This window comes from Megalops cyprinoides, chromosome 3, assembly GCF_013368585.1.
Source record: "Megalops cyprinoides isolate fMegCyp1 chromosome 3, fMegCyp1.pri, whole genome shotgun sequence".
NCBI classification, from domain to species: Eukaryota; Metazoa; Chordata; class Actinopteri; order Elopiformes; family Megalopidae; genus Megalops; species Megalops cyprinoides.
The window spans coordinates 32,144,974-32,171,574 of record NC_050585.1 but is presented as its reverse complement, the minus strand read 5'-3'; the positions used below and the strand labels follow the sequence as shown (position 1 = coordinate 32,171,574).

General features: G+C 44.8%; 1 protein-coding gene and 1 long non-coding RNA gene across 2 annotated transcripts in view; both read left to right on the top strand.

Moving 5' to 3' along the window:
• Positions 1-19,417, top strand: part of LOC118774244 (phospholipid-transporting ATPase 11C-like) — a 40,146-nt gene extending 20,729 nt beyond the window's left edge. Inside the window, exons 4-29 of the mRNA XM_036523439.1 lie at positions 1,965-2,045; positions 2,858-2,965; positions 3,542-3,670; positions 3,932-4,020; positions 5,583-5,633; positions 6,078-6,142; positions 6,262-6,343; positions 6,887-7,037; positions 8,328-8,525; positions 8,825-8,995; positions 9,713-9,891; positions 10,012-10,083; positions 10,278-10,351; positions 10,452-10,555; positions 10,787-10,968; positions 11,104-11,370; positions 11,842-12,001; positions 12,849-12,951; positions 13,404-13,549; positions 14,280-14,339; positions 15,047-15,174; positions 15,283-15,418; positions 15,538-15,603; positions 15,683-15,786; positions 16,035-16,191; positions 19,313-19,417. Coding sequence (XP_036379332.1) covers positions 1,965-2,045; positions 2,858-2,965; positions 3,542-3,670; positions 3,932-4,020; positions 5,583-5,633; positions 6,078-6,142; positions 6,262-6,343; positions 6,887-7,037; positions 8,328-8,525; positions 8,825-8,995; positions 9,713-9,891; positions 10,012-10,083; positions 10,278-10,351; positions 10,452-10,555; positions 10,787-10,968; positions 11,104-11,370; positions 11,842-12,001; positions 12,849-12,951; positions 13,404-13,549; positions 14,280-14,339; positions 15,047-15,174; positions 15,283-15,418; positions 15,538-15,603; positions 15,683-15,786; positions 16,035-16,191; positions 19,313-19,417 — 3,168 coding nt within the window. The remainder of the gene's footprint in view (positions 1-1,964; positions 2,046-2,857; positions 2,966-3,541; positions 3,671-3,931; positions 4,021-5,582; positions 5,634-6,077; positions 6,143-6,261; positions 6,344-6,886; positions 7,038-8,327; positions 8,526-8,824; positions 8,996-9,712; positions 9,892-10,011; positions 10,084-10,277; positions 10,352-10,451; positions 10,556-10,786; positions 10,969-11,103; positions 11,371-11,841; positions 12,002-12,848; positions 12,952-13,403; positions 13,550-14,279; positions 14,340-15,046; positions 15,175-15,282; positions 15,419-15,537; positions 15,604-15,682; positions 15,787-16,034; positions 16,192-19,312) is intronic.
• Positions 19,418-20,515: 1,098 nt separating this feature from the next.
• On the top strand, positions 20,516-24,659 carry LOC118774245. The gene is made up of 2 exons (XR_005004816.1): positions 20,516-20,983; positions 21,386-24,659. It is a non-coding gene; the product is annotated as an uncharacterized LOC118774245 (long non-coding RNA).
• The last annotated feature ends 1,942 nt before the right edge of the window (positions 24,660-26,601 follow it).

Sequence of the window (26,601 nt, the reverse complement as noted above, 5' to 3'; positions counted from 1 at the left end):
ACACCCAGAAACACACAAGGTAACTGGACAAGTATAAGTTGCAAAGAGATTCACATAATAATGGAACAATTGTGAGTCAGCCACTTTTAAACTGGTCTCAGTTTGGCAGTTTGGCAACCTAATACAATAAGTTGTTTGCAAATAATTCTGTTCCACAGCATATCTAATGCTCAATTTCTGATTAACAGGTGTATGTTGATAAACGTACAACTTTTTTTGTGTTTTGAGATCAAAAAGTCAAAAATCTATTTTAATAATGATGTAATTAATATTCAAATTAATGCCATTTCAGTCGTTTGCATTTTATGTGTGCACGCATTTCAGGGAGTGCCCACCTTGATAGGTTACAAAGATACAGGCTATAGGTTTCAAACATAGGCTATCATATTTACTAGAGATCCCCTGTCACTAGATAAAACAGGACTCCTCAGTTCCTGTCTCACAGAGGTAGCAGAGCTTCTTGCAGCATTGTCACTGAAGGAAGCTGTGAATTACCCTGCATGTTCTGTGGAGAAAACCTGAAGGCGTTGGGCTCTTGTTTGCACATAGCCTCATTGGCATCCAGTGTCATTTCATTGAGAGCAGAGAGCTATTCTTGCTTCTGACGCCTGTGAAAATGTGGCTGCCGTGTGCACGCCGCCCTCTGAGGTAGGGCTGTGGACTGTTTTGACTGCCATGTAAAATATTGCGAGCTGACCTTCACTTAAGGTCACAGTCCTTCATTTATCGGTGGAACTCGGTGGTTTAGCTGAGTTCACTCACTACCCCATAAGTGTCTTCACTGCAGAGCATTTAGTTAAGTTTCATTTTTGGTCTCATCGGTTTTGGCTTCTGTTAATGTGATACAAATACGGGGACAGCACAGCGCCTCAGGCGTAGTGCTGCAGCATTAGCAGCGAGCTAATCCGACAGCTCGCCGAACTCGCTCAAGGTTCCATCAGGGCTCCCTCCGCCTATCGCTAGGGAAACCTGCATGTGAGAGTCCTGCCTCTGTTGGAGGCTTCTGGAATGTTCCCTGAGGGTCAGGAGCGAGGAGCGACAGGCTCTTTGCCAGCTCAGTGTGGGGCCTGTGGAGATAATCTCCTTTACGATGCCTTCAGAGGGTTTGGGCAGTGCTGCAGCAGTGACCATATATGGGACTGCGGGGTACTTCCTGTGTGAAGCACGTAGACACGGCAGTGTGGTTTTCTTTGGATTTTTACTGGCCTTTGCCTGTGTGCTGGAGCTGTCGCGACACAACCATGCTAATGAAATCCCAACCGAACGCCTACCTCCCCCACCATGGTGAACACATGTAATGACGTAGGAAATCACCTCCGCTGGGACTTCTGTGACGGGTCCCATTCATGGCACAGCATCAGTACTTACCTCACATTTAATGGCATCACCTTATTAGCATCAAAGCTTTCAAGATTACTCTCACCCTGCAGATAGATGGGCCTTTGTGTATTTTACCCAAAAGCTAAACTACTGCTTAAATATTGATCTTGAAAGTCTTCTCTTGTTTTCTTTTTGGTTCAGTGTGTGTATGATCACAGTTATTCCAGAGTTACCAAATACCGTTTTGTGAATGCAGGGGCTCAGATAAGATATACAGGGCATTTTGTGCTTTGCCTTGCCAAGGGAAACAATAATGCTAGTAGCTGATCAACCACAGCATATGCAGTCAGGCTATTTACAGTGCTGGTGACAGGATGCAGGCTGCCCTTTCGGTGTGCCTCAATCAGTGCTTCATTTCCCTTGCCGTAAGGGAATTGCAGTTGGCTCGCTCTGTCTTTCTGTTCAAGTAATGACGGTTTACCGCTAGCGGTTGAGATCATAAACCCTCACCCATTCATTGATTCAGTCTGTGTGATTGCGCTCCGCTCTCATAGATGTCCCAAAACAATGTCTTCAGTGTACCACCACCCCTTGGAAGTCTGCTACCTGGCTGAGTGTGCCCCTCTCTCTCCCCGCTCACACAGGTGATAGTGGACACGCCCACCAGCCCGGTCACGAGCGGTTTGCCCTTGTTTTTTGTGATCACGGTGACGGCTATCAAACAGGTGAGAGCGCCGCTGTGCCTTTGAGCTGTGTGCCGTAGCTGACCCCCTGCTGCCCAGAGGCCAAGTCTGTGAATGTCTGCCCTGCCGTGTCACTCCCTCCCTTCACATCACATTCTTTCTGTATTTCTGAGCTTCTCTTTTTTCAAAAGTGTCTTTTATTTCTTCTTTTCTGTTATTGCAAAATGTAATAATTCTGATTTTTAAAACTACCAGGGAGTATGCGCTTATGTCAATGAAGTCTTTCATTTAGTAAGGCATTATATATAGTCTCTTGCTTGCTTGCAGTCAGGGCTTTGAGAGCTATTGTTGGGAAATTGGGCCTGTTTAGCCTGGCAGCAGATCTTTCGAACTGAACAATAGGGCGGCCCTCCCTCCGGACATGTGCTGTGTTCATGGGAAAAGTGTCTCTGTCCTGAGCCGGCAGTGCAGCGGCCTTTGAAGTCAGTCACCGGGAGGGCATTTATAGATCCCAGAGTCAGACCTTGTGTGATTCCAGCTCACCCTCTCTGTGTAGCCTCAAAGTCTCTGGAGCTGCTTCCTCTTTCACCCTCGCTGTGTAGCCTCACAGTGTCTGTGCAGCCTTCCTCTCCCTCTCTGTGCGGCTTCACAGTCACGGAGCCGCTTCCTCTTTCTCCCTCTCTGTCTAGTCTCATTGTCTCTGTGAAGCTGCTTCATCTCTCGCTCTCTTCGCAGCTTCTTCCTCCATTTCCCTTTCTGCTCCTCTACCTTTCATCTCCTCAGTTTCTTTTTCTCTCCTCCTTTCCCCCTGCTTACCTCACCATCCCTCTCTAACCCCCTTCCCATCCCTTCAGGGCTATGAGGACTGGCTGCGCCACAAGGCCGACAATGAGGTGAACAAGTACCCCGTGATAGTGCTGGAGGAGGGTCAGTGCACACACAAAGAGAGCGAGAAGATAAAGGTATTTTTGCCAGCAGAAAATTATCACCGGGGAGTTTGGGAGAACCAGTTTGCCTGGGCTGGGTTCTCTTCGAGTGCGCAATGATACTGCGGTGATATGCGTGTGCACAGACAATATGTCTGACGCAAATATGGGGTGCTCCTTCACTCCATCCAACAGGAGTCTTTGAATGCTCACTGCAGTTTGTTAAAAATGATGTATTTGTGAATGTATTTACACCATCAGATTGCACTATACAAATGCATGTAATTTATAGCCACAAGTCTCCCTCACAGACCTTGTGTTGTCATATTGCACACTTCAGATGAACAGATTTATTGCACCTTAGCCTTGACTGGGAAAATTTACAGAAATTCCAGAAATGTTTAAGACAGTACAACATTGATTTTATTATTTTATTACATTTATTTATATCAGGGACCATGTACAAAATACATTAACTTCAAAAAGAGGAAAGATGCTGTGTACCAGATTTAGCTACTAGCTAATTTCCATCTGCAGTCTGATTCAATCAGAAATGTTCAAAATGTCTGCTTGCGAGTAGCCTGTTGTTTAAACATGTTTCCTTGGACATAGGTGGGTGACATTGTGGAGGTGGTGGAGGACGAGACCTTCCCTTGTGACCTGATCCTTCTGCGGTCCAGTCGGGATGACGACACCTGCTTTGTCACCACAGCCAGTCTGGACGGGGAGTCCAACCACAAGGTGCTGGCAGCGCCATGTCTGGCGCCAAACCACCCTCCTGCTGACACGTTAAACCCTCTTTTGGGTTTGATTATTATCCGCATTGTGCACTTTTGCTTTTTCCTTTGCTCACCTTTTGTCCTCTTTTACATCTCCTACTTCAGTTTAGTGCTCAGAGTTCTGCAACCTCTGGAATGACTCTGAAGACCTGGATCTGACACCCTTTCCCTCTCTCTCTCCCTCTCTCTCCCTCTCCCCTCCCCCTCCCCCTCCCCCCTTTAGACACACTACACAGTGCCTGATATTGAGAAGGATCTGGAATCACTTAATGCAACCATTGAGTGTGAACAGCCCCAGCCAGACCTCTACAAGTAGGTTATCTGTGTGTGCTCGAGAGTCAGCTTATACTCACTGCTGAGAACGGCCTTACTGATAACTAGCAGTCTTTTCGTCTGTGTTTGTTTGAAAACTTCACACTGTGAACAAGCAGTTTATCCAGGATTCATTTTAAACTAGTTCTTCCTCCATAGGGTGGAGGCCCCAGCCTTATCTCATTATGTGCTGCTCCTCAAACGATGCCTAAGAAATACTACCAAATGCATTTTTAGTCTTTGATTTGACCGCCCTTTCATTCTGAGAGTGACTTGGGTGTGTCAGTGTTTCTGTGTGTGTCTACGTTTGAGTATGAGTGTGTCTGCGTCTGTCTGTTACTGTCTGTATATATATATATGTGTGTGTGTGTGTGTGTGTGTGTGCGTGCATGTGTGCGTGTCTATGTCTGTCTGTGTGAATGTGTCTGTGTCTGTGAGAGTGTGTGTATGGTTCACATCATTACCAGGTTCTGTTTCACCTCCATTGTATACAAAAGTTTCGTGAACTGCAGGAGAGGAAGTGGTATTTTATAGTGTGACTGGGTTTATATTAGGTTAAATTCCACAAATGTCTGTTAACAAAGGAAACTGTGGCTGACTTTATAGCACAACAGCCCTGGCTGTTAAAATGAACTGTTTCTCTTTTTAGTAAGAAACAGTATAGCAAATGTGTTCAGTAGCAAGTGGATTATAGTAATTTTTCTGTTCACTCAGAAGTGTTTTAAACATTTCATTAAGCATTCCTGTGCTTTTCCTTTTTGAAATAACAAACAAACTTCTTTTGTGTGGAAGCAATTATATTTGCATGTTTATCATGAAGTAGAGGTGTGTGTGCCATGATAGCAAATTTTAAAGTTGGACACTACAGAAAAAGGTAAAAGGATCAAACATAGGAAACCAAAGGAATTGAAGAATGTTGCATTTTTTCATAGCACTCAGAAGCAACTTACATAGTTTACGTATTTTTACGTGTTATCCATTATAACAGCTGGATAGTTATTGAAACACTACGGGTCAACTACTTTGCCACATGCAGTACAGGTCAGGTGTAGACTAAAGGTGTTATAGCAGTGGCCCATCTGAGAATCAAACTGAAAAAATTACCAGTTTTTCAGAGTGCTGTTTTAGAAGATGCTGTCTGTCAAGATCCATCTCATACACTGTGGTTATTCTCAATTCATCTGTAACTGATCAGTGATTCTGCCATTTTTATACTACCATTATTTATCAAATTGCATTTTTAGCAGTTTTCTTTCAAAAGTTAATACTTTGCATGAATGTTTGCACATAAATCCAAACAGTTTTTATAGAGCAAATCTAAACTTGATGTTGGAGGAGATGATGTTTTAGCGCCACCTATTGCTTAAGTATGCCAATTACATCACCGCTATCTGTAGGATTTAGTAGTATATCAGTATCAGTATTAGTATATCAAGCCTCATAAATGACTTGAACATGAAAAACATGCATGAGTCACAGAACAGAGGGAGAATCTGATGATCATGGCACTATTATTATTACTGTTATTATCATAGTCTTTGTAATTTTGTCTTCCTCTGCAGGTTTGTAGGCCGTATGCACATTTACAGGGATGGCCAGGAAACTGTTGTGAGGTGGGTGGACTGTTTTCTCTACATCCCCTCATAACCCCCATCTCTAAAGCGCATGACAGCTCACTTAATCTCACTTAGTCACTTAATCTACCTGTCCTGTCCGTTTGCATTTCCTCACAAGTAATCACTCATTATTATATTGATCTATAATTTCCATAAACTTACATTAAAGTGGCAGACATCCAAGGGGTGCTGAGGCATTTTCTCAGAAAGCATTCATCACCAGGTGATTTTAAAGAAATCTCTATGATGCTCTCAAGAACATTGGAGGTACAAGAGAAAATCAGACATTGATTCGCTTAACTGTTTACTGATCTGTGAAATCAATATCAGGCACTTACAAATAGAAGGGCCTACAATTTAAAAGTAAGTCCTCTTTAATATAAGGTATGTAGTACACAGAGTATTGCAGCTGACCACCTCCAATGTGTATTTTTTTCCCAGGTCTTTGGGCCCAGAGAACTTGCTTTTGAAAGGCGCTACATTAAAAAACACCAAAAAAATTCAAGGTAATTCCTGGGGCAAAAAGTGGTAACGACGGTAACTGGATAGCCTTATGGACTACCTTATTGACTATTTTGGAGAATGTTAGGTTTTGGTGAATCTCAAGGAGACACTCTTTCCCCAGGTGTGGCTGTTTACACAGGGATGGAGACGAAGATGGCCCTGAACTACCAGGGGAAGTCACAGAAGCGCTCGGCTGTGGAGAAGTAAGGGGGGGGGGGGGGGCGATGAGCAGGAGGCGTTGCTTTAGGAGGTGTAGGTGGGAGGATGGAGGACAGGGATGTGAGAGAGAGAATAAAGCAGGAGAAAGGGTGTTAGGAGAGGAGTGGTGAGTCTGCTGTTCAGTTATTTAAAAATCTTTGTATATGTCTTTTAATCGTTCACTATCATGTAGGAAGATGAGAGTCTGAAGGACATGAGGAGTCAAAGGAGTTGAATCTGCGGAACAACAGGGGTTTGTTGATGAGAGGGGGTGGATCTGTGAGTTAAGTGTTTAGTTCATGGGGAGAAGGTTTGAAAGATAAGAGAGAATAATAAGTATAACCATGAAAGAGGAGGAGAGGTGAGAAAAGAGGAGAAAGAAGAATAACCTTGGGAAAATGAGGACAAAATGAATCGGTGTGGTTAGGTTTTACATTGTGTTCTCACTTTGTATGTCTATTTGTGTGTGTGTGTGTGTGTGTGTGTTTGTGTGTGTGTGTGTGTGTGTGTGTTTGCGTGTTTGTGTCTGTGTGTGCTGCCCCCTTTAGGTCAATCAACGCATTCCTCATCGTGTACCTATGTCTCCTGGTCAGCAAGGCTCTGGTGTGCACCACACTCAAGTATGTGTGGCAGAGCCACCCTGGCCAGGATGAGCCCTGGTACAACCAGAAGACCCAGAAGGAGAGGGACACCATTCAGGTGAGGCTCGCAGGCTGAATGACCCCTTCCTGGGGTCATTCAAAAACTAGTGCTGTCTGCAGTGCAGCATGTATCGTGTACTGCCTGAATATACTTAAAATAATCCAAGATCAATCTCTGTCAGGGACAATAAAACCTACTGTAGTACTTTTCCACTCACACTGCAACCATTCTTTCATTCACTGGGGGTCTCTGGAGATTATTCTTCATACCAGTGAAATGCAAAGGCGGTATCTGTTATGTAAATTACACTTGTGCATTTAGGCCTTAACAGTTTTCCTGATAATCTGTGTAACCTTACTCTCAGTGCATTTGTAATGGAATCATAGTATTCTTAGTGACTAAATCTGAAGTGAAGCCTGTCATTGTAATGTTAATTACATAAACTATTAAGGCAGCCATTGGCTATATTTTATTATAATTGTTTTCGAGTCATATTTGGCAACATCGTCAAATTAATTTTACCTTGTGGAGCGCTTTCTTGGCAAATATGTTAAATATGTTCATTTAAACTTAAGGGTGCAGTAGGACCAAGGATCTATTTTATTACATAGTAGTATTCAATACAAAACAAGTATTAGTACACTGTTGTATTAGCATACACATGAATATAAGAATATGGTAGTAATATTCAATACAAAGCACACATTGTACACATTTATTACACATAAAAGCTAGTGTCCATGAGCAACAAAAATAAACACCACAAATAGCACACAATGTTTTCCATTCCAGTAACAATGCATGAATAAATATAGAGGTCCTCAAGTGTTTTTGAAAGCATTTTGTAGGCAGGGAGGACTAGCGAGCTCATTTGAAAGAGGAGAGCACTGCAGCAGAGTGCAGGTTAACTATACTTTTTTGTATTTTTGTACCCAGTGTAAAGTGCTATTGAGAGATGCTAACACCATAACTGATGTTTTGACCTCATGGTTTGTTGAATGGAAAGTGGAAAGTCGTGTATGTGTGTCTGACTGAAATCTGCTGCAAGCATTGATAGATTTTGATTTTCAGTCTGACCAAGACAGAAATCAAACAGTGACCAAGGTATTTGGCAAACCTGTAGCATAATAGAAAAGAAGGAAATGGTTCATTCAAGTTATGCATGCATACAACAGCATAGATTTCAAAAGTTATTCCAAATTTAGCACAACCGCAGGCGAAGCAAGTGCGTTCTATTTTAGGTTGGTAGATAACTACCCTAATTAACTATTCAAGCAGTGTTTGAGTTCAGAAAACTGATGGAAACCATTTGCTTATAATAATGTTTTCTTTTTTAATTCTTTGCAGTATCTGAAGATGTTTACAGATTTCCTTTCCTTCATGGTACTCTTCAACTTCATCATCCCCGTATCCATGTACGTCACCGTGGAGATGCAGAAGTTCCTGGGCTCCTTCTTCATCTCCTGGGACAAGGACTTCTTTGACCCTGAGATTCAGGAGGGGGCGCTGGTCAATACCTCTGACCTCAATGAGGAGCTGGGGCAGGTGATAAAGACTGGAAGGGGAGGGGTGGGGAGGGAGAGAGAGGACATCATCACTTTGGACAGTCCTGCTACCGGTTATGCCCCTGCACTATAAACATAATGACATTTCCCAATTCACCATGGGTGGTTTGCTAGATGATTGCATCAACATTGAAAGTGAAGGTTCATTAACCCGATTCATGCAGGAAGTATAATTAAGTGGGGGATTAATCGTCTGTGCATATAGTTCAAGTCTGTTAATCAGACAGGCTTTTTATTGGCTCAGTGGGTGATGTGGTTTTTTTTTTTCTCCACCTCCAGGTTGAGTACGTGTTCACAGATAAGACGGGCACTCTGACACAGAATAACATGGAGTTTAGAGAGTGCTGCATTGATGGCTTCCAGTACACATATCAGGAGTGCCAGAGCGAGGTGGACGGCTACTCTGTGACAGACGGGCCTATCAGCAAGCTGCAACAGAAGGCGGGCAGGGTGTGTGCTGGGCAGATACATGGCCATGCTCTAGTGCTGATTCCAACGTACAGTACCAGTCAGAAGTTTGAACACACATACTCATAGAAGAGTTTTTCTTTATTTTTTACTATTCTACACATATTTACAATAATTGTAAAGACATCAGAACTATTAAATTACACATTATGCAGTGACCAAAAAAGTGTTAAATCAAAACTACTGTATCTTATATTTTAGATTCTTCAAGGTAGCCAAAATATTTTTTGGAAAGAAATTCATACATAAGCATAAACTTCACTAATTATATGTGTCTAAGAAACAAATTTCAAGCATTGAAGCATAAGTCTTTTGATCAAAATGTATTTGAATGCATGTTTCCCATTTTCTTAATCAGGTGTGTTCAAACTTCTGGTAGTGCATATATTTTAAAAGCTCACCTGGAAAAAAAGATTGTCTGTGTGTGTGTGTCTGTGTCTCTTTGTGTGTGTGTGTGTGTGTGTGTGTGTGTGTGTGTGTGTGTGTGTGAGTGAGTGTCTGTGTGTGTGCATGTCTGTGTGAGCCTGTGTGTGTGGTGTGCATATTTGCGTGTGTACTGTATATGCACGTACATGTGTGTAAAAAAAAAAAAAAAAAAAAAAACTGGTGTTCAGGACCGCTTTATGTAAAGCTGATCGATTAAGTGATTAAGCTCGCTACCTGGGTGATCCTCACTGTGTCACTGTCTCTGTGCCCCAGGAGAAGGAGGACCTGTTCCTGCGGGCGCTGTGCCTGTGTCACACGGTGCAGGTGAAGGAGGTGTGGCAGAGGTACGGAGGCTGGGACCAGCTGGACGGAGACGCCTATGGGGCGGCGGAGCAGAGCAGCTTCATCGCTTCCTCCCCAGATGAGGTGGCGCTGGTGAAGGGGGCCATGAAGTAAGAGAGCCACCTACAGCCCCGTACTAATGGCCCTGTTCTGTAAGAGAAGCCATGCTAATGCTAAACATGCTAACAACTCTGTACACACAGTACTTTATTTTGCATTCTGTTCTACAGGTACGGCTTCACTTTCCTGGGGTCAGACTGTAAAAGCATGAAAATAATGAACAGGGACAAAGACATCGAGGAGTAAGTGGTGATCTCTAAAGCTCTGAATTGCACCATTGAAGCTTTTGATCTGCTTGTATTTTCTCTAAATTCAGTAGAATCATTGGTAGTAAAAATGTATTGTCCTGTGACAGTTTTCTCTTTCCATGTAAAACTTAAATGCTACCATTCACTCTTACTTTGTCCAGCCTGATTGACGTTAATCTCCTTGTTAGGTATGAGCTGCTGCACGTGTTGAACTTTGACCCGGTGCGACGGCGTATGAGCGTGATTGTTAAATCCAAATCAGGTGAGGGGGGGGGGGGGTCTTCGGGGCTCAGAGAATGTTCACCTGTGTCCGCACCCCGGCGAATCGACTCACTGACCTCTAGCCTCTGTCTTCTGATCAGGGGAAATGCTTCTCTTCTGCAAGGGGGCGGACTTGTCCATCTTCCCCCGCGTTAACCAGGAGGAGGTGGACAGGATACGAATGCACGTGGAGCGCAACGCAACGGTCAGTCTGCTCATGCCGTGCGTAACAAATGTCCATGAATGCTGTTGTGCCTTTTAGACTCATGTCTGTCACCCTCGAGATGTTTTTCTGCCCTTGAACCAAGTTTGCACAGGATAGGAGTTTTAAAACGACAAGGCTGTCTGTGGCCTACTAATTGAAGGCAGTAGACTTGCTGTGACTGAAAGCAGTCACAGCAAGTGTGTGTGTGTGTGTGTGTGTGCTGTGGTGCAGGATGGGTACAGGACGCTGTGCGTGGCCTACAAGCAGCTGAGCGTGGAGGAGTACGAGCGGGTGGACGCCGGGCTGAGAGAGGCCCGGCTGGCGCTGCAGGACCGTGAGGAGAAGCTCATGGTCGTTTACAACCAGGTGGAGAATGGGATGACTCTGATTGGAGCCACAGCAGTGGAGGACAGGTGTGAGACCTCTTCTTCCTTTTCTTCCTATACAGGAGTCTCCTGAGGCTTAGCTTTGACTGGCAACGTTGCCGTAACGCTGGGGCACTGCTGTCATTCTCCAAAAGTTTAACAGTCTGTGCCGCCTCCCTCCAGGCTGCAGGAGCAGGCCGCTGAGACCATGGAGGCCCTGCAGGGCGCGGGCATGAAGGTGTGGGTGCTGACAGGCGACAAGATGGAGACAGCCAAGTCTACCTGCTACGCCTGCCGGCTCTTCCAAAGGGGCACGGAGCTGCTGGAGCTGACGGTGCGCACCCTGGAGGTTGGAGGCCGCCAGCGCGAGGAGCGGCTCTACGAGCTGCTGCTGGAGTACCACAGGAAGGCAGTGCAGGACACCCCACCCGTCAAGACGGTGGTCACACGGTCAGTGTCAAGGTCGAGGAACTCAAGGTGGTCGGTGAAAGGATGAAACCTTGATGACAAGCTGTTATGCACAGTTATCATGCAAGAGAGGGAGTGTGTGTGTCAACATTTTCCTCTTTTTTTCAGGTTGGAGTAGGTTGCTGGACTATACGTTACATTATTGTCATTTAGCAGACGCTCTTATTTAGAGCAACTTACAATTTTTTAACCATTTTATTACCATTTATACAGCTGGATATTTACTGAGTCAATTGTGGGCTAACTACCTTGTCCACAACAGCAGGGGAAGAACAGCAATCGAACTGGTGACCTTTCAGTTATGAGCCCTGCTCCTTACCACTGTGCCACACTGCTGTCCGTACACTTTCACTCACTTCAAAATGTGAAATAATACAAGTGGCACACTGTTCACAGTGCAGTTTTCCCAGTATTCTAACTTGAGTTTCTGCCTTTTGTGGCAAATGGGGACAGGAGCTGGAGCTCAACCGTCCAGGAGTACGGCTTCATAGTGGACGGAGCCACGCTGTCGTTGGTGCTGAACACCAGCCGCTACAAGAGCCTGTTTCTGCAGATCTGCCAGAACTGCACGTCCGTGCTCTGCTGCCGCATGGCGCCGCTGCAGAAGGCGCAGGTGAGCCATGTCCCGCCGTATCTGCAGGTGTGCTGTCTTGAGCCGATTGATGGCTGCTGTTCCTCCCTTCGAGACCGGGCCTCTGTTGGTCTCCAAAGCATGACCTTCATAGAGAAATGCCACCTTATTTTGCCGACGTGAATCAGTGCATGTTTGGATAAGGTGCTATTTTTTCCTCCATATCGCCCCCTTTGCCTCATTATCACCTTGAGGATTTTTGGTCTGTGTACAATCTCTTCAGGGATACACACAGAAAGTGTCTGTGCTAAAAATACTCCTGTCGTTGCTAATGAGCAGTCTGTTGAATCACTTCAATTCTTTTACCTATTTTGCATGAGCTGGTTAGAGAACCCACTTGCCTACAGTAAATGTACTAAGGTCAGATTTCATTCTCCTTATTTTAGCCCTGAAAGTCAATATAGGATGTTCTGCACACTTGGTGCTCTGGATCCAGTGCTGTCTTTGGTACAACATTAATTTGACTTGAAGTGGAGATCAGAGTGTGCAGTACCTCTTATATAAATCTGGAAAAGCAAGGTTATGCTTTTGAGCTAATTGAGGTCAAAGATTAAAAATAATTGCACCATTTCTAAATTTTCCCGTTCTAATCAAAATGTACAGACTGGCTTGATAGTCCCATTAGCTTGAAAATGACTGTCTCTGGCAGTCAGAGATTAAAGATCTTCAGGTCAAATAAAATTCAGACAAGGCATTGTAATTAGTTTAAATGTAGCCCACATATGTGGACCATTTTCAACCCCAACACAAAATAACCTCAGTACAAAAATATATTTTTTGATTAAGCAATAGGTATTACTACTTGATATTTCTCTCTCACTTGCTGTAGATTGTGAAGATGGTGAAGTGTTCAAAGGGGAGTCCCATCACTTTGTCTGTTGGTGATGGAGCCAACGATGTCAGCATGATCCTGGAGGCACATGTGGGCATTGGTGAGCAGTCAGCATGCTGGACCTGTGTATTTAGGATCAGTGTCACTTCAGTCTTCATTACCTGCAGTAGATGGCAGCAAAATGGCAACTCAGGTTACCCCAGCAGGTTTAAGCTTTTTATATTTGCATTGGTTCACATCATCAACACTTAGACCTGGATTCAGTTAAAATTCATCCTTAATTTTGACAAACATACAAATACCAGTAATACTTTTTTCCCCAGTACAAACACATTTTGTGCTGGACAAAACTGCGTTTGGGAAGAATAAAAGCCCCAGTTGCATTTAATTATGAATCCAAATTAAAGACGAATGTTGATAGAATCAAGACCTTAGATGCACTGATACTGCAGTATTTCAAGTATACAGAGTAAACTCTTTAAACACACTGGTATTTTTCCACCGTGGATGCCGGTGTTAAACGACACTGCATGTCTGCTCCTTGTGCCACAGGAATCAAGGGCAAAGAGGGGCGACAGGCGGTTCGGAACAGCGACTATGCCATCCCCAAACTCAAGCACTTGAAGAAGCTGCTGCTGGCCCACGGGCACCTGTACTACGTCCGCATTGCTCACCTGGTGCAGTACTTCTTCTACAAGGTGAGACACTATGGACCAGCCTAGCTCTGTCCCCTTGTCTCTTACTGTGATGTGGATTTTTGGTCAAGACAAGCAGATAAGTCCCTAAAGGGCGGATATTCAAAAATCCTGCCTGATGCGCTGGCCATAGTGACCTTTAGTAAGTTACTGTGCCTGAATTGCTCAGTATTATGGAAGGGGGTATATAGGTCCACGACCTTTGATCATTTCAAATATGTATATATACTGTATACACACACACACATATACACACACGCATGCAAAATGTAGAATTGGTTAGGTTGAATAGAATAGATGATCATGTTAATTTGTATTGAAAAGGTGAAGTGAAAGTTATTTGTGGGGGAAAAAAAACCTTTTAGTGCTTTCAAGAAGCAGATGTCCACCCCGGACACTTCACTGATGTGCTTTTGTATCCAAGGTAACGTGCTATTATAGTGCACTGGGGCAAGGTTCAGCCTCAGTTCTTAACTCCTCCGGTAAAATGGCAGCTGTGTAAACAGACTGTTACATGTGAGAGTGTTAACATTACAAATTATGCTTGATAAGGGCATCTGGAAAGTGAGTCAAAAGTGCTGTAATGATGTCATCCCCAGATAACTGTCTGCCAAGCACTTCAACCGTTAGCTGTGGTCAGCATCATTTTTTGACATTGATACACATAAATGTGTATCAATACATTATACTGTGCATTGTAATCAGTTTAAGTTTCTGTTTTCTCTTTCTCCAGAATCTCTGCTTCATTTTACCTCAGTTCTTGTACCAGTTTTTCTGTGGATATTCTCAACAAGTGAGTATGGCTTTGGACATGTCCTGAATAGACACTAGGGATTTGGCTTTAGGCAGCATTGAGACAATTCAAAACAGCTCCTGGCTGTGAGCACCGAAAGGGGAAGAGGGTTTCCAGGGGATATCAAAATATCCTTGTGTTCCTCCTCTGTGGCTGTCCTCCCCTTTAGTGTACATTTGCAGTGTTTCTTAGAGCAGTCTTCATCCCAGTGATGCATACAGTACATATCACACTGAGTGATATGTGCAGCTACTGCAAGCTCTGCATAAAATACACCCACCCACAAAGGCAGGAACACTCTCTGTACTGTAATGTGATATTCAGACCCAACAACAACTGGAAATAATTCACATAATCAAATAAAAATGAATCAGATCAAGTGTTGAAAATTCTAAAGCGTTGTTAATAGCATGTGCATGTATCACAGACAGGATGTGATGCTTGCCATGCTGTTACAGCAACAATGCTAGGCATTCACGGATCAAGGAAGCTCTTCCCTCATTCTTTGATTCCTGATTGGCTCTTTACAGCCTGATCCTGTCAAGATAATCACATGTAAAGAGAAGGTGAACCCTTTACCTCTATTACTGTGCAGATGTAACCCTATTTGTGTGTGTGTGTGTGTGTGTGTGTGTATGTGTGTGTGTGTGTGCATGTACACATGTGTCGTTTAACCCCTTGGTGACCCCCTCCCTGCCCCCCCCCAGCCCCTGTACGACGCAGCCTATCTGACGATGTACAACATCTGCTTCACCTCTATGCCCATCCTGGCCTACAGCCTTCTGGAGCAGCACATCTGCATGGAGCTCCTGCTGGACAATGCCACTTTATACAGGTAGGGGGCGACCTTCTGCAGGCTCACACTCATGTTTGTATGCCTCACATGTACTCGATGTGAATGTTCTGAAGATGGGATCCATGAACTGTGTGCCGAATCTTACAGGGAGATAGCCAAGAACGCCATGCTGCGCTGGGGTCCCTTCCTGTACTGGACGATGCTGGGGGTCTTCCAGGGTCTGCTCTTCTTCTTTGGAACATACTATCTCTTCAGCAACCCTGCATTGCAGGATACTGGCCAGGTCAGTCTTAATTTCTGTATCTGAGCTGATTATATGAGCGTTATACAGGGACCTCAGTTTGTGTTTGTTCACCATTTAAAAGCTACAAGTGGGTATGTTTTTTTTTTTTTTCTCTACAGGTGTTTGGTAATTGGACCTTTGGGACAATAGTTTTTACAGTTCTCGTCTTCACCGTCACCCTGAAGGTAAAGCATGCATTCAGACCTGCAGGTGCAGCATGATGACCTGAGCCTTGGACCCTGAGTCACCTGCCTGTTTCCACAGCTGGCCATGGACACGCGACACTGGACCTGGATCAACCACTTTGTTGTCTGGGGCTCCCTGGTCTTCTACGTCTTCTTCAGCTTCTTCTGGGGTGGAGTCATATGGTAAGGAGAGAGCTCTGCCCTGCTGGACAAGGGATGCAGTGCCCAAAGGAAAACATGGGTTCTCACTTTTTGACATTTAGTGCCAGATGTTTTGAAGACCAAGATGTAACCCTCTATGTGTTTGTCTGAGGAGTAGATAAGAGATTCTGGTGTTTGTGTTGAGGCAGATGTTGCTGCTACCTCTTGCAGTCCATTGTGTGGCGCTGTAGTTTGTGTGATTGTGAGTGTTCTCTCTCCCTCTCCTCCAGGCCCTTCCTCCCACAGCAGAGGATGTACTTCGTCTTTTCCAGCATGCTGAGCTCCGTGTCAGCTTGGCTGGTCATCGTCATGCTCATCGTGCTCAGCCTGCTGCCCGACGTCCTGCTCGTGGTCCTCCGCACCCCCCGGGGCCCCCACCCCCGACAGGTATCCTGGCCCCGGCCCCGCCATCTTCTTATCCTTCATTCCTCCTGTTCTCTCGCTCACTTTCCTCCTATCTTCCTCCATTGCTCTTCCTCCCAAATTCTCGCCAACTCTGGCCTCCTCATCCATCCCTCCATCTCTCCGCCTCCTGCTATCCTCTCCAATCAGCCACCTCTTTTTCTCCATTAGTCAGCCTCCCTTCCCTACCCGTTGCTCTCTTATCAGTCTCTCCAGATGCACTCCTCCTGTCTGGACCCTCCATTCACCCTTGTCTTTCTCTCCTCATCCTCCACCTTGAGTTAAAAGCAGGGCCACTACCCTTACCAACATCACCATGACATGTCCCTCCAGCAGTGGCAGGTGGAGTGTTTTTTTTTTCAGTGTGTGAGAACAAGCAATCTGTCCTGTCTCAATGTAACCCCATGCGACAGTCATTGTCTTTCCCTGACAGCTGAAGCTGCCCAGCACTCCCAACCTGTCAATCAGCCTGTCCCCATGTACCCTCAGTCTCTGTCCTCTCTCTTTCTCTGAAATAACAAGCATTCCTTCACATCCCCCTTTCATTCCTCTCTCAGACGGTTTTTGTATGCGCATATTTACTGTCATGTTTTGACTTGGCGCAACCTGCAACAAAGAAAGGCTTTGCCTTAATTTCTCAGGAAAAAACAAAGAGACTTTAAAGAGGTGAATCTGATTGTGTGGCAGAGGCTGCAGAAGCTCCCCATCTATAAAGGCATGCACTGATACGGTTCTTCTGTATTTTGATGTGTCTCTGATGATCACCAGTGATCAGCTCCTTTCAGGAGGGCCTGGGACAGTAATAATCGCTCATATACTTCTTTTCCACTGCAGCACCTAGATGCACTAAGGTCTGCTTTAGGGATTTTTCTCTGGTGTTTTTTTATCAAGCCAAATGAAAACTGTTCATGTAAACTTGGCTCCAAAAATATGTGGTACAGGCTTGGTTACACCATTACGTTACATTTACATTTATTCATTTGGCAGCTGCTTTTATCCAAAGCGACTTACAAGTGAGGTACAATACAACACAAGTGAAAAATCATACAGAGTGAGCAATATTAGAAGTACTACATGACAAAGTTCCAAAGGTTGGCCAGGCAAGGTACAAACTAGCAGGCAAAGCTAACGAGTGTGTTAAACCATTACAACCAAACCATTACATTAAACCATTACAACCAAACCATTACTTTTTTATTTTATAGCTTAGTAGCTTTATAGACAGTTTTAGTCATGAGAAGTTCCTTTTGGGGGGGAAGTGTTTCAGGTGCTCAGGTGAGAGCGGAAGAGCTGTGTCTTCAGATGTTTCTTAAGACAGAGAGGGACTCAACAGAACAGATGAGGTATGGAAGTTCATTCCACCACCGGGGGACAATGGCAGGGAAAGTCCTGGACAGTGATTTAATGCCACGGTGTGACGGGACCACCAGGCGCCGTGTGGTGGCAGAGCGTAGCAGTCAGGAGGGAACATAGGGTTGCGGCAGTGAGTTCAGGTACTTAGGTGCAGTTTAGTTGGTCACCCTGTACGCGAGCATCAAGGCCTTGAACATGATGCGGGCAGCTACAGGGAGCCAGTGGAGTGAGACCAATAGAGGTGTAACATGAGCCCTTTTTGGTTGCAGCAGCATGTAGGCTGGTTTTTGCACTCCGTGGTGACATTGTACCTGCCAGTTCCTAAGATGGAGGAAATGTTTCAGGAGCTCTTTGTTGATATTTTGGGTAACCGTCCTTGCTAACAGTTGAAAGCTTGTGAGTGATGAATGTTTTTTTTTCCTTTTTACAAGTATATTGCAGCTTTGTCTATTAAAATTAAAATTTACATGATGTCTTGGAGCCCCATCACTACAGCAGAAAACCAGGGTAGGAGGGGTTTCCTGTGACTCAGCCCAGGGGCCATCCCTTTTATCCTGCTAATGTATTCTTGCATATAACTGCCTCTGTGGTTTAACCTCACTCATTTCTCGTGCTCTCTGTACTCCCCCTCTCTTTCTCTCTCTCTCTCTGTCTCTGTCTCATTTCTTCCTGCTTCTCTCACATGTCACGCTGTAGATGAGACGACGCCTTCCTTCCTCCGGGACGTCCACAGTCTTCATGCTGTCCCAGACCCCCCGCTCTCTCAGCTTCTCCTGGAGTGACTGAGGTCTTTCTGCCTGATTTCTCTATTTTTTCACCCCTTTCCCCCACTTGGTTGCGGTGTGTGTACTCCGTGTTGCTTGAAAGTGCCCAATCTCCCTCCCCTGTGCCATGACTCCAAGGTGATATTCCAAATCCAATTTGTCCCATATTTGGGGTCAGAAGGATGGTGGCCCATACAGGAGGGCCTCTGAGCTTGACACAGCCAGGTGGCCCCTCCTGGAATTATTGGTTTACGCTGTGCAGAGGCTCTACTACAGTGATTAACAAAGCTTGCAGGAGGCGTATCTTCATTTCAGAGGCCTGGGAGTAGCTTGTTGAGATTGTGGTTTCTCAGACTGAAACTTCTCACAGCCAGTCCCGACCATGGTCTCTTTAGCTGGTGTGTCAAGAGCGCAGGTCTGGAGTCCCTGCACTGGCTCTCTTCATGCTTGTCCAGGAGCATGCAGCATGTGACATCACTGGGGTCATACGATGGCAGTGCACCTGCATGCATACCCTGTGCAACCTCACTGTAGCAACTTCAGGTTATGCTGACCATAGTGAATGTTGTGTACACGACATTTGGGAGAAATGGGACAATACTCAAACCATATACTGTGTGGACAGGCACCAAACCAAGTCAATTAAGTAGGGAACTTTTTTTGCATAGTCGTCAGAATTGTTTGTTAACATCGGACAGCAGCAGTAAAGACACAGCAATGATATGGAATTGGCTGTGGTATATACCGCGAAGTGTGAGACAAAATCAACAGGAAAGCAGCATTGCACATTTACCTTACGTTTCCAATAAAGCTATTTTTTTTATTTAGGATTTGAATGGGTATCATCTTTGACATTACAGTGTGTGTGTGTGTGTGTGTGTGTGTGTGTGTGTGTGTGTGTGTGTGTGTGTGTGCGCGCACCTGTATTTCTCACCGGCTGGCCATCAGATTCGGGGTGTCTTTAAGTCTTTCTTGCCTCGCCCTTTCAGAAGAAGCTGAGTTACTCAAGTGCTGGGGGCTCCCAGTCTCCCAGGTCTTCAGCCAGTCCCCTGCTCATGAGAACCTTCTCAGATGAGCCCAATCCTGTCCTTTGAGCAGGTACCAAACCCCCAACACTGTCTGAAAGGCCTGTGACTTCCACCAATCAAAACATTGCACATCCAGCCCAGGGTCCAATGTACATAATATATACCCCCCACCACGTCTGAGGGCTGTCAGAAGCACTAAACCACTCCTTACCCACTGACACAATGAGGTGATTATTCACTCCAGGGGATTATGGGTTTTATAGTATAAACTGCCCAGGATGATGGGTAAGAATGCCCAGGTTTTGAGCAAGAAGGTTTATAGGAGGAGGGAGCATGAAACCTAACACCTTTCATCTGTGTTCTCCTCACTTATATATGCCCCCCATGTAGCAAGTTTGTAATCATTTGTTAGTAACAGAGTGAGGGTGGAGGCTTGGCAGAATTCACTGTAAGTGTACCTCAGATCAATGTGGGATTTTCACAGAGGGATGTTTTTGCAACATTCACAGCATGATCAGATAATGCAAATATGGGCCGATCGTCAGTAACCCGCCCAGGGGAGAGAGAGAGTCTCAGGAGGTCCAGTTATGCACTGTTTAAATTGAACGGGAGCTATATTGATTTGGTGTAAATTTTAGCAGAGAGGACTAAAAACCAACATACTGATCAAAGACGAGCTATACTAGGAGCAATGAGACGCTGCAGGTGGTAAAAGAACACAGTGGGCGGTCAAAGCTGTACTCTCTCCCTCCACACACCTCCTTTGCTGGAGATTGTTGGTTGCTCACATCTCTGTATACAAGTCATCAGATGTAAGGAGGCCAGCACCCAAGTTATATGTTCCAGCCCATTGCATTCAAAGCTATCCATTTTAAATAAGAGAAGTGTATCATTTGATGCAATGTTGTAGAAAGGAGAAACGGTTGCTCACCTCTTATAACAGGAATAAACTAGGCATCCCACTCTTATCACTGGTTGCTGTAAATTGATTTGTTTTGTAGGCTGTTAAGTAGCCTGTCAGCCAAATTGCTGCCAGTTACTGTGAATCAAGGCCCTGCATGTGCTAATGTTTAATTTCCCGTGATTTTTTGTTATTAACCAAACAACCAGAGACACGTTGGTGTGGGGTTTTTACTTCTGTATTCATCTGTCTGTACAGTCTGTACATGGTGTCTGTTGGCAAATAGTTCAAGGTGTAGAACTTCTTATATTGTTCCTCCGTGTTGTCACAGTTGTGGTAGTTGCCATCTTTATCATGTTTTCTGGTTGTCTGAGACAGTGACAAGTCATGCCACGTCTGTCATCTGTGGTTTGTGTTTGCGGTTGCCAGTTTCCCACCTTCAGCCTCTAACACTGCAGGGCTTTGCTGACTGCATGGCCTGTCTTGCATCTCTGCCATCCCTTCTCTCATGGAATGCTGTTTGTGGGTGGCACCTTGTTAAAGTGTTCCTCAGTGCTCAGTGGAGATTTGTGGATGTGAACAGATAGCGGTGTCCGTCTGTGAGAAGGCAGAAATGGGCGGACACTTGGCCTGTGCCAGAGCTGATCAGCTGATTAGATCCATTAAACTTCCATCTTTGTTCTCTCTAGCCAATGGAAGACCCCCTCCTATATGTAGACACCTAAACCAAGGTAATAACATGTCTCCAAACTCTCATTGCATTGTTGTGCTGTCCTGTCACGGGGCTCCAAAGCTGATTTTGAAATGGAAAGCTATGAGAATAAGTCACTCTAAATGAAAAGTGGCTCTAGTAAGGCCTTGTGCACTTCTCGTCTCTGCCTGTTTCAGAGATCATTGGGGTGTTTTGATTTTGTTTGGGAGTGTGTCCAATCAAATCATTTGATTATGGGTTCTTTCTGGTGCACGTCCAATCACTTCATTTGATCTGGTGGTGTTTGTTTCTGGGGAAATGTGTTCAATCAATCGCTTTGTTTTTGTGGTGAGTTGGGATTGAGGTTACTTTTGCCATCTTTCTCTGATCTGCATGAGATGCCTTTTTCATAGTTGTCTGTTTGTCTGTCCACCCTCCACAGATTGCTGCTGTCATACCGTTGTCCTACAAGTATCTGAAGGAACGGGATTGAAGAACTGGGGCAAACCTGGGCAAAAACAGGTGGCATGATGCTCCAGCAGGATCCCACATCCTGAATGTTAGCTGTCCCCATTGCTGCCTGTTTTTAATTTATTTATTTGTTTTAGACCCTATGTCACTCCTGCTTGCTCATCTTTCACCTCACCTTGCACTGTCATTGTCCACACACTTTAGCATGCTGCTGGGAAGGCCCTCTCAACATGTACCCCTTTTACAGTGTTTTTTTTTTTAACATTTGTTTCAAAGTGAGAGGAGAGCTTTCTGGATCTTGTATGTTTTTTGAAGACTAAGGTTCTATGAAGATGACAATGCTGCTTTTTCAATAGCTAATGGCTGCGCTATTTTGACACGCTGCCCCTTCCGTTCACCCAAAAGGCTTCATCATTATGGGTTGAATCTGTGCTCTGCTGTTGCCATTGGAGAAAAATTAACACGTTGCCTTTTGACTTTAATCGCTTTAATTTCGCCAAACAATCATTTACTGGACTCAAACCTGTCTTTAAATGATGAAACAAAGTGATGTTACAGTAGACTTGGGGTGAGTGCAATAACTGTAAGTATTCCACAATCCTAGATCTGACTTAGGGTTTTTTTTTCCAGTCTGTCGCCCAAAGCCAAAGGGAATCACATGGGTCATATGACTTTGCTGCACTAGTGAGAAACTAAAGCTGTGCCGAGTTCCATCATCCATGCTGTGAATGCACTCTTGTTAGTCATACAGCATGGATTGCTGGGATGGATGGGTTAATGTGTATCACTGTCTACAGGCATGTTTTGACACAGGGTTCGGCCCCTCACATAGTTGTGTACTAGTACTGAGTGTGAATGTATATGCAGTGAATCTACCTGCGTTTATAGAAAACCAGACATGATTGAAATACTACAGTATGAATAGACACCAGGGTTGGGCAGATAGCTGATATATACGGCATGCTATTGGTATGGTTTCCATACCAAAAAAGTTCTTTAGTGAATTTAAGTGTGTGTGTGTGTGTATTATGGCAAACAGTGACATGCAGTCAGCTTGTGGACTAGTTGCAAGTGGAACCTGAGCTACTGGTAGACAGAATGCTCTTTTTCTTTCTGTTATATTCACCTGCACTGACTAGGCTGACGTTGGCATTTTTTTTGAAAGCGGATTGAACAGCTAAGGGAGTGAGCAAAGTACTGTTCAGCACCACATGCAACCAACAGTGTGTGGGGATTGAAGTGCACATAATCACTTGCTGTGGTGTAACAACAGAGGCAGTAACACACAAATGTAATGTCCCTTCCCTCAAGCAGTTGACTATGCAGGAAGCAAGTTTCATCAGAAAGTGGGAATATTGTCAAGCCTTCATTTGCACTAATGGGGTTGGCTTTGGCAGTGACAGCGCCCTCCTCAGCATAAAATTTTTGGATTCATTGTTGTATACTGTAAGATTTCTAGCCTCAATATAAATGATTTAACAATTAGTGAATTGAAGCTAAAGTTGTCACCCCCCCCCCCCTCCCCATAGCAAACACTCCCTCCCCCCGTCACCACCACCATAAAGGACAATAATAATACTGTATCACAATGTTTATCCTGGTTGTTATGACAACAGAAAAAAATTATATAGCCCAACCCTACTAGCCACATTCATACATTTGTTTTGGATGCCAAAATTTTGTGAGTAGAAGATCTGAGCCCTGTCAGTATGAAGTTGATTTTCCACCGAGGTTGTATATGAATATGCACAAAGTGATAGACTTGTAACAATGGTGATATTATGAAACCTATGTCTGATTTTGCAGCATAACCATCAGTTTGACCTCCACACACTTTTTATGCTTTTGCACAGCATGGATCAAATTGCACTATGCCTGTTTTTGGTTGAGCCTTTTTCTGTGGGCAACAATGGCCAGCATCATAAAGATCTCACATACGCACACACTCATACCTGCATGTTATCATCAGTGAGAAGTTCTCAGGACCCCCATGAATTTGCCCTGTGTGTTCAGACTGACTGACAGCTAGGCTGTGTTACGTATTACAGGGCAGTCTGTTTGGACACTGGTGTTCAGGTCACTGTGAAGTGGGGCATTTTGGGCCATCAGGACCTCTTACCTTTAAATCACGAAGTGTCTCGACGCTCCGATTACCTTTGCGGAATGCCAGTGAGCAGGGTTGTGTAAGTTGGTATTTGGTAGTTGCGGTGGGTAGACATTTTAAATTGTGCTGTAATGTATGTATTTTGTGCTTCATACATTCCATTTATACATGCCATGAAGTTAACCATATTTTACAAGTGTGGAATGCTTTTTGCTTTTCTTTCCAAATACATAATTCTGTTGGACCTGATCATTGTAATGTTTAATTTTACCTGCAAATGCTCTATTTTTATTACCAGATTTTTTATGAAGAGAATGATTAATCAGTATGTGCCAACTGAAATTGCCTGGATGTAATGATTTATTTATTTATTTTCCCCTCGAGTAGTGCCCCTCCCCCTTTCTCTGTCCTAAGAGGTTAGCAAATGAAACTTCACTCTAGCTGTGCCATGGTGCTGAGCATCTGTACTAAACATTTACCTTTCTATCTCTTCCATTCACCAGCCTTGTAATCAAGATTTGTAAAAAAAAAAAAAAATCTTTTTTTATATTTAAATCTTAACCAATTTGTTTTATACACATTGCCTTTTTTATTTTAATTTTCTACTCTTGTACTTATCAGAAATGGTTACAAAAATCTTGCCAATGTACAATTGAGCTATTAAGAGGACAGAGCGAGATTCCCAACTTCACCTGGCCAAAGGAAGTCATGTTTGCTGTGGACAGAGAGGGGTGGAGGAGCTACTTGGGTAATAAACACAAACTTTTAGAGGACTGCTATTTTTAAACAAGATGAATTGTACAAATCCTCATGTTTGCCCGATTAAAACAATGATGTCATTATGTTGTATATTTGCGGCAGCCTTTTTCCAGCAACGTTTTGTAAAAAAAAAAAAAAAAAAATGGAAATGACTAAAAAAAAAAACAAAAAAAAGGTGATCTGCTCTGAATGCTCTGCTCACATCATACAAGAGCAGAGGTAGTGTGCTGCAGTGGAACCTGGACCGTTCCAAACCGGCTCTGCACCCCTGATACGGGATACTACCCCATGACCCGCTGTCTGACTCTAAATGCATCTGAATGTATCTCTTTAAGACCAGTCAATTCACAATCATTTTGTAATAAAAGGAAATGGTACACAAGTATGCGCTGTGTGGCTGAGTCTTTCTGCTCTCTGATGAGGACTCTGTGTTGTTTGATGTGTGCTTTGAATGTCTCTGATGCTTTTTGATAATGGGTCATTCCCCCCCCATTTGTGGTTTGCATTAGAAGGCGAGTGAGTCACAGGGTTTGGCAGCCAAACTGACTGTGAGCCGCACCACCATCTTTCTATACCTGAGAGAACATGAGAGGTGTGTGTGTGTGTGTGTGTGTGTACTTTTACATGCTGGTGTGTATATAACCCTGCATGTGCCTGAGGTCATTTCTGCATGAGTATGGTTTCAGCTGGGGGAACTGAAGTGAGTCAGGCGCTGCTTACAGTACTGGCAGTGTCATGTATGTCTGTGTGTGCCTTTGTTAGGGACAGTGAGGCCCCAGCTGGGGAGAGTGGAACACAAAGCATTTGCACAATGGCATCTGTGAGATGTGTGCATGGCTCCATGCAATCCTCTGTGTGTGCACGTGTGTGTGTTCATTCGGGGAGGTGGAGAGATCAGTACACGGTTGGCAGTAGTCACAGGAAAACACTCGTGTGAAAGACTGCTTAAAAGGGACCCTGATAATAGCCAGGGAAGAAGGTCTAGGAGGGAGGAATCTGATAACAACCAGGGAAGGAGAACTTGGAGGGAGAGGGTCCAATAACCACGAGGGAAGGAGAAATAGGAGGGAGGGAGTCTGGTAAGGACCAGAAAAGGAGGACCAGGCGGGAGGGAGCCTGATAACGACCAGGGAAGAATGACCGGGAGGGAGTTCACACAGTGACTGACCACCGCCGCTGGTTTGACTGCTGAGAAGAAGAAGGCGGGGTCTGTGAAGTGAGGGACTGAAAGCGGAGAGGGAACTCTGTGAGGGGGCTGGCAGAGTGTCAGGAGTCTGAGCATCGCACAACCGAGAGAGAGAGAGCTTGACAGGGAAACGGCTGAGAGCATGTGTATGCGCTGTGAGTCGGAGAGGGGGACTAACTTATCCCTTCTCTAAGGCTTGTGCTTCTTCACGTGGGACAGGGTTTTCCCCTGTACTCCTGTTCTGAGTGTTTGTGCGTGTGTGTACATATATATGAGTGACAGGGCTGCTCCTAGCTTCCCCACCTTTGCACCTGACGACTTGACTCTGCTTGTGTGAGTCTCAGCACTGTTTATTCTCTGGACCAACACAGCTGTGGTGCATCAATGCACTTTCACTGGCTCAAGTTGGCTCCGGCTCAGAAGGGAGCTCAAAGTAAGCTCAGGAGCAGCTCCGCGGACGTGCCCCTCAAGGGGCGAAGCTGAGTGTGCAGGAGGAACCCTAGCGGACCGCAGCAGGGGCATGAGGATGTAAGCCTCTGTGGGGAGGGGTGGTGGTCGGGGCAGGTTGAACATTGCCAGAGAAGCAGATGGCATGGTCGTCCTGGAGAGGGATGGAGAGCTACTGCAACCTTCTACGGGCTGTGTCTCAGCTGGAGAGCACACTACAGCGTGAGTACTCATTTCTGTCTCCTTAGCACACATGCACATACAGGCATGAACACACTGTATCCCTGCATGTCTCGGACCCCTGCTGTGCTGGCCTCCTACATTATCACCACAGACCCTCTTTCACACTCGGCAGTAGATCCGACCACCTCTTTCCCTCATTTTGGAGCTGCCTAAGGCAACCCTAAGATTGTAGGCTGCAGAACAACATGGTATTAGGGCAGCTATTTTTAAGCTCCTAGGGTGTGATACTTTTATCCGTGATGCAGCTATGTCCCCCGCGTGTGATTGCAGTTTTTTTTTTTTTTTGTATGATGGAAGTCATTAATGACACATGGTATGACATTAATTATCCTACCTGTCAAGGCTGTTTGGATGGGCTAGAGGGCAAATAGCTGTAGGAGAAGCCAGCGGGGGACCCATCCCACAGGTCCCCCCTCTCCTACCTTCCATATCTGTAAACAGATGAACT